Here is a 7,396-nt window from a genome sequence, read left to right on the forward strand (position 1 = left end):
TTGGTATCGCTATTTTGCAGCATAGACAACTCGAAGCTGGGAACAAGAAATAAACACAACTGGGAGAGTATCATAGTTTGGTCCATGAACTGGAAAGCCCCTGTTTCAGTGATATTTCAGGCTGAGTGTGGAGCAGTTTGACCCGTCTGATCGCTCGACTGGCTAACCGTAGCGTGACGTTGAGTTTCGCTTCTCCAAGAGTTGCAACCTAAATGCACTACTCCCAGTCTAAATATAAATGTTTTTAGTGTTTTTGTGGTTATTCTACAGCATTTACATCTCCCCATCTACAGGAAGACATGAACAAATGAAATTTGTGTGTCCAATCCAAACTGTACACTAGAAACATAAACCGAAACTGAGTGAAATATAAAAACGGCAGAGGGAACAAACTGCACCAGAAGTGAGTTAGAATTCGCACTCTTAAACATTTTTTTCTGATCCTCCTTTTCCTATTATTAACTGTGTAATGTTAATAATGTCCAATTGTTTGGAGCCAATAACTCAAGTTATTTGGGGTTATTTGCTTTGTAAATGTTGTACAGAAGCTTCTCCTACCATAAGGTGCAACGTCTGTGCTCGTTTCAGCTCTTGTGTGGCTTCAACGCTCGAACTTTCCAGCTGTAACACCTCCTTATAGATCAGCGAGGCCTCGTAGTATTTCTGGAGAAGTGAAGGGAGAAATTTAAAACTCATTAATAAATTAATGAAGCGCATTAAAACACGTCAAGTCAACTGCAGCATAAAGATATATTATACATGAAAAGAAAACAGCCCCGAAAGAGTAGGAGCAGTGTAAGCAAGGTTAACGGGATACAGGTGCAGTGATTTACCTTGAGCCCACAGAGAGCTTTCCCTTTCCTAAATAAACCTTTTATCCAGTTTGGCTCCATGCACAGTGCTATGTCAGCATCCCTGAGAGCGTTTTCATACTGCTGCGTTCTTTCATAACAGAGGGACCGATTTCCAAATAACCTGAAAAACAGAGTAAACATAATTCAAGGTCATTAGATGGTCACTACTTCTGGTTGCTTTAGTGAAGGCTGAAGTCAGTTTAAGTCTGTGTTCTTACTTATATTCCTTTGGGTTGTATTTAATAGCATCAGTAAAGTATTTCACTGCCATCTCATACTGTCCAGAGGCAGCCAAACGATTTCCAATACCTGGAAGGAAGAACAAGGAGGGCACCTTCAACATGTTTGTTTTGTCAGAGTTTCAATAAAATAAATGTTACTGGAAAGATAACTCACCAGCAAGCTCTCTGCTTCTCTTTGCAAGCTCGTTTGCAGTGGGATCCATCGTTTTCTGTTCAAATTAAAAAGGGAGCACATTAGTCTGAAGTATGCCGAGCACTTCAGGAAACATTTAATTTGCATGCAGCTTGTCAGACACCAAGTTGTGATGATTTTAAAGAGGCCCAACCAGTTATTGTTCTACCACATAAAATAAATAAAAAGGTAGATTCACAAATACAATTGAAGAATCAGACTTTCAGAAAGGATAAAACTGGTTTAAGTGTTTCTAGGCTGATCATTTAAAGGCAGAATATGAAGATTAAAGTCGGCCCCTTCCTCCCCGGCTCAGCGACACCTCTTACATGTGTGCTTACAATCTGGCTCTTAAGTCACCACGTTTTTACAGTCTCACTCTCACACCCTGCACGCCGTTATTGGTTGAGGATCACACACCCACTGCCTAAAGGTTGACGCCCTTTAAGGAAATACAGGCAGACGACAGAGTCTCTGCAGATACAGACACCGCCACACATTTCCAGTGGGTCATAAGTGATGACTGAGAGGGATTATATTTGTGTGGTTTCGGCCTTTTATTAGGATACGAATTATTTCCGTTAAAGAAACACAAAAACTGTTTTCAGTGTTCTCACTTTTTCAATGGGTTCCTGTTTCACTTCCTTCTTCTTTTGAACTTCGGGTTTCTCCACAACTTCTGGCTTTTCTTCCTTCAACTGCTCAACTTCCAGTATTTTAGCTGTTTTTTCCTTTTTTCCTTCTCTTGCAGGCATCTGGTTACACGTCTCCTCAGGCACCGGTTTAGCCATAGAAGCATATGAATTATTTAAGTCCGATACCTGTGGAGGACAATGAAACACAAGGTGGTGGTTTTTAGGATAATCGTACACAAACTACTCTAATGAGAATTTTTTCATCCCCAATATATTTGTCTAGATGTTTTGACCAAACACAGCAAAAATGTTGGTTAATACAGATGCTGATACAACTGGACCAATGTTAAAAATCTGCCGTCAGTTTCACAAAGACAGACTATGACTGCGGCTAATAGTCAGACTTTAGAAAGACAGATAAATTCACCTGTGGCTTCTTTTTTTCTTTACCATCTTAAGTAAGACTAATTTGCTATCAATTCTGGGTAAATTCATGTTTTTTAAATAAAAAAAAAAAAAGATCAAGCAAAGAAAGTTTGCCATCAGAAAAAAAAAAAACATACAACGACACTTTACTGGTAAAATACAGCGAGAAATTTAACACCACAAAACACTTCCGGTAACATAAAATCGCAGTGAGCTGCTGTGGCTGCTTTTTGTGGTTTTGTGTGTCTCAGTACTTCTAGTTTGTAAAAGCACTTTCCCTTCTGACAACACTGTAAAAACAAAATCAGAAATTATGAGCCATGTTTTGACTTTTTTGTGTCACTTCCAGTTACCACGGAAACACCGGTCTCTAACACTTTCAGCTTAGAGAGAGTCAGTAACACTACAGACCAGTATAAAAAATATACATCAATTCAAAACAACTCCTGGTGATTAAACAATTATTTTGTAATAATAATAATAATAATAATAATAATATCACATAGTAAGGTTTGGTCTTTTTGAGGTATATTTGCACCTTGTATTTGCATATCATCCATTTAATTACTGTTGAGACATTATATCTGCACTAGCTTAAAAATAAATACATGCAAATTTAAAGTACATTTTTCTCCACAATGTGACAAATTTAAAAGTAAAACTCTCCACAAACCTTTTGCTCCTCTTTTTCTTTCTTATTCATCTTTGGAGGATTTTCTTCTTTATTATTACCACCGTTCTCGTCACATTGAACTTTCTCTGTTGCATTTTGTGTTTTACCAGATTTGGGAGATTTATCTGCTTCTGCATTATTTTCAATAACCGGATTTTCTTCCTGATTTTCTGAGGAGTCTGACTTCCCTTGTTCTTCCTCCTGAGATGACAAAAAAAAAAGAGATTATAAGTAATCAATGTGGCTTTGATAATGCTTTACTTTACACTTATTCGTGTTTGTTGGTATTCACAGCAATACGAGTAAAAAAAACAAACAGTCTTACAGGTAAAATGTCTTGTACTGCATTCTCCTTTTCTAATCGTTTCTTTTCTTTTTTACGCTGCAACAGAAAGAAGACGTGTTTGTGAGCCACGAAAAAACAACACCAACACTTAAAATGAAGGTTAAATCCTAATAATTATGCTCATACTGACCATTTTTTTACGCTTGTTCTTCTCTGTTTTCTCTTTACGTCGTTCTTCTTCTTCTATCAATTCTTTTGCATGTTTATCTGCTTCCTGAAAATGTTCAAGAAATTCCCAAAAGAAATAAAACACACGCTAATTGCTAATTTACTAAATGGAACATTTCTGTTTTGAGGTTAAATATAATGGTAAAAGTTCTTACATTTATTATCCACAGACTTCATGAGTCAGTCAGTGATATCACGTTACAACTCAGGGATCACTTTCAAAGAAGTGAAACAGACGTGCAATAAATACCTCGTCAGTGAGTTGTCTTATTCGTGGATGTGGTTCTAAAGGTCTGTGAGCAGAATTGTGTGGATACAAGTGATCATCGTCATCGTCGTCATCAGAATATATGATGTCGTCCTCCAGGTCTCCCTCCAGGTTCCTTAAAAAATCTAAACCTGGGAGATATAGAGACAAACACAAGGAGGTCGTTTAACTTTCATTTCAAGTGAACACACGAGTCATCTGAACCCCCAGAGAGATTCAATCAAAATATTAAAATAACAGGACACATAATCTGTTTAATCGCCATCTTCCTCAGAGATTCCTGATCTTGATGGGGCTAAAACATCTCTCCATTATGGGTCAGTACACAATCCTACTGCTACTGTATGTGTGGCAGCAGAACTTGGGCCTTAACTCATCAGTCTGAATGAGCGTGGTGAATAATTGGAACCGGTATACTCCACCAGAACTGGTTTTCAGGTGGATCTCCCCTTTGCCACAATCCTCTGACTCATGTTTTCCAAAGTGAAGTAAGATCTCTTCTCATCCTGCACTTGGCATCAAAGGTTACCCACAACCCTTTTGCAAACAGCTCCATCAAGATCGACAGCGTGGCAACAATAAACAGGATGTAATCTGTGGTTTACAGACACAAGAAGAAGCCGATAGCCTTCCACACCCTCATAACTGGTCTCATGACATGTGACAATATATTAAAATCAGTAATAAAGTCCAACTATCTAGCAGAGATACTGTAGCACCACCTCATGTAGCTCTTAACCAACGTCGACCCAGATAAAGCCTAATCACTAACCAGCATCTTATGTTACTTATACTTCAAATCTTTAACAAGCTATTTGCTGGAAGCCTGGAACTGAAACAGAGACCATGAAACAAAGCTGAAACATCCTGACTTCCTTTGTACAACAAGACCGGTAGACCAGAAGTCCTGTCTACTTACTGGGTAACAAAGTCATTTGAGGCAGCAACACGCCGTCTCCTTGTTGCTGCAGATACAACAATGAATGCAAGACGACACGAGGATTTCACTGCAGTGAACACCCGACATAAAATAAAATAAAATAAACAAACCTTTTGCAATTCAAAAGAGTACCAGTGAACTGGTCTGATTTGTTTTACTTTGAACTAACCAGCAACAGCCAGTTCAGAGAATAACTCACCAAATAAGCCAGAGGTGAAGACATCCACGAACGAGCTCCGAGGATGACGTCCATTTATGAAATCTACCATTGTTTCCTGAGAATGACAAAGATCAGACACTTAAAATGCATCCCCTGTATGAAAGCATTAACTTCTTCATCTACATACTGTTATAAATAACACACTGTGCAACCTTTCATTGATTTGCTGCGTGTAAAGTAGGTTTATGGCTGTTATCTTCAGCAGTTCCCACGAGAGATAATGTTGTAACATTGAGATGTGGCTTCTAACTACTTTGTAGTTTTGTAATCTGCAAATATGCTGCTGTAAAATAATTACTTTGAATATTTTTAAAAGCAAAAAACCTAAATCTTCTCTGGTTACAGCTTCTAAAATGTGAGGACTTGCTTATTATTTTACATCACTGTAAATTGACTATATTTGGACTTTGGACAGTTTGGCAAAGAGCAAAAAAAAAAAAAGCAAGCAAATTTGAAGATTTAAGCTATTTTCTGACATTAAATAGACTAAACAAATCAACCATTACCTGTTAGATAAACCCTTACACTGAGGAAAGTGTCATCTTCTGATTAAAATACAGTTTTTTACTGTCTTACAGAGCAATTAACACAAGAGCTGCGAGTTAATATGGATGTTGCAATACTGGAATAGTTTGATATAATAAACCCTTTTAAAAAAAACACATTGTTTTATTTCTCTGCATTAAAAAGGAACTTTAATCTGAACTTTAATGTGACAGTTGTGACAATAAACTGCTGTGGTGACCTGCAAAGGTAGATCGCGTGTCTGCAGCGTTGCTTGATGGCACATTACCTGCAGCACTGGAACTGGAAACACCGGTTACACCACAGAAAACAACAATAAACAAAAAAACGAAACAGATTAAAGTATTTCTGGGAATCAAACTCACATGTGTGCGCATTAGCCTGGAGCCCTCTCGTATTCTGGGTATAGGAGCGCCAGCTAAAAGGGAGAAAACCCCAGCGTGTTAAAACAAATAAAAGACTTATTAATCTTACATATATACAACCAAAGGGGACAGTTAAACTCGTATAAATACATTAACAGTGACACAAAACGCCACAACGTTAGCGAGCTAAACTAGCTGCACGTTGGACGAAATGACGACTTCGGCTATTGAAACTCAGCGATTAAACCTGTTTAAATCACAAATGACAACGACTGCTTTGTTCTTACCTTTAACAATTTCTTTCTTTTTGGGCATGGTGTTGAGTTATGTCCCACTGTGGCTGTGTTTAATGTGTTTTTCTTGTTTAACTGCGATCAGCGTCTTCTTGTTTCCGTGTTGGAGGCTGGTGTCGTTGGGTGTTCGCTGCCCCGGTTTGAGTCTTTCAGGTTGCTGCCCGCCTCCAACAAGCTCCGCCAGTCAATTTATTGTGGTTTTTGTTTTGTTTTTTTGTTGTTGTGGTTAACTGGTGTTAATTTAGTGGCTATGATTTGATACCGTACCCGCCAATCATGGTACAGTAGGCGGGATTTGAGTGCGGCTCGCTGCCTGAATGTGTGACTGAGGGCATAAAGTCCCAAAGTATAGTTTGTGCCTTTTAAAAATAAAGTTTGTGTTGTCTTGATTATTGATGCATTTTAAAGAATAATACGTTTAAAATGATTAAAAAACAGACATATAACATTACTTTTATATGTTTTTTTATTTTTATTTTCTATTTTCATTCATTTTATTTGTATGCCTTCCATTGTGCTCTTATTGTTGTATTCTGATTATTTCTATATCTAAGTTTGTGTATCACAGCTATCAGTTTGCTTTGTAGTTTGTTGTTTAAAAGGTGCTATATGAATAAATTAATTTAAGTTATTATTATAGTATAACTGCAATATGCAACATGTAAAAAAAAAAAAAGCCCCAGGACCCATATTCATAGTATGTGAGTTGGTTTATTGTAATATTACATGCAGTTGCCCACTTTACCCAGTTGGTTATTCAGCCCTGCCTCACTTGTATAGGAGCCCTGTGTCTAACTATATGGTGCATATTCTTATACACATTTATGTTTAATCAAATTACCTAAAACATGAGTCCACATGGGGTAACGCAGCTATGCATATAACAGTGCAATGTTCAGGCATTTAGCAGCTTATTTCAACCACTTTATTCTCGTAATATTATGACTTTATTTTTAATTAAAAAAAAATAAAAAAAATTCACTTAGTATGGCCCTAATACTCCGTCGTAGAAACCAACATTAGACTGCAAAAATAAAGTAAAAAAAAAACATAAAATAATATTCCGTCACATTTTACAGCAGAAACTTTAAAGCGACACTATTTTTTATTTATAAGTGTTATTTATTTTTTATTTTAACCATCTGTCCAATAGACGATCTTTGACGTCATTCCGTTCAAATCTCGCGCCCTCTGCCCTCCCGCGCGAGCTTCCGGGGTTCCCCCCCCCCGTTACATTTCCTAGCAACGCTCCTTGGATACGAACTGGAC

At 37.5% G+C, this 7,396-nt stretch overlaps 1 protein-coding gene across 1 annotated transcript; it reads right to left on the reverse strand.

The window, feature by feature from the left end:
- Nucleotides 1-519: 519 nt before the first annotated feature.
- On the reverse strand, nt 520-6,357 carry LOC118337201 (tetratricopeptide repeat protein 31-like). Its single transcript, XM_035674107.1, has 12 exons — nt 6,122-6,357; nt 5,835-5,887; nt 4,924-4,999; nt 3,767-3,915; nt 3,479-3,562; nt 3,328-3,384; nt 3,003-3,203; nt 1,886-2,089; nt 1,251-1,305; nt 1,073-1,163; nt 834-975; nt 520-663 (listed from the first exon to the last, which is right to left on the reverse strand). Exons 1-12 carry the CDS (start codon nt 6,147-6,149, stop codon nt 520-522), a joined length of 1,284 nt encoding a protein of 427 aa, XP_035530000.1. The 5' UTR covers nt 6,150-6,357.
- Between the last annotated feature and the right edge of the window lie 1,039 nt (nt 6,358-7,396).

Source organism: Morone saxatilis, unplaced genomic scaffold (genome assembly GCF_004916995.1).
Source record: "Morone saxatilis isolate NCDOM2014 unplaced genomic scaffold, NCSU_SB_2.0 Contig3, whole genome shotgun sequence".
Classification (NCBI taxonomy): Eukaryota; Metazoa; Chordata; class Actinopteri; family Moronidae; genus Morone; species Morone saxatilis.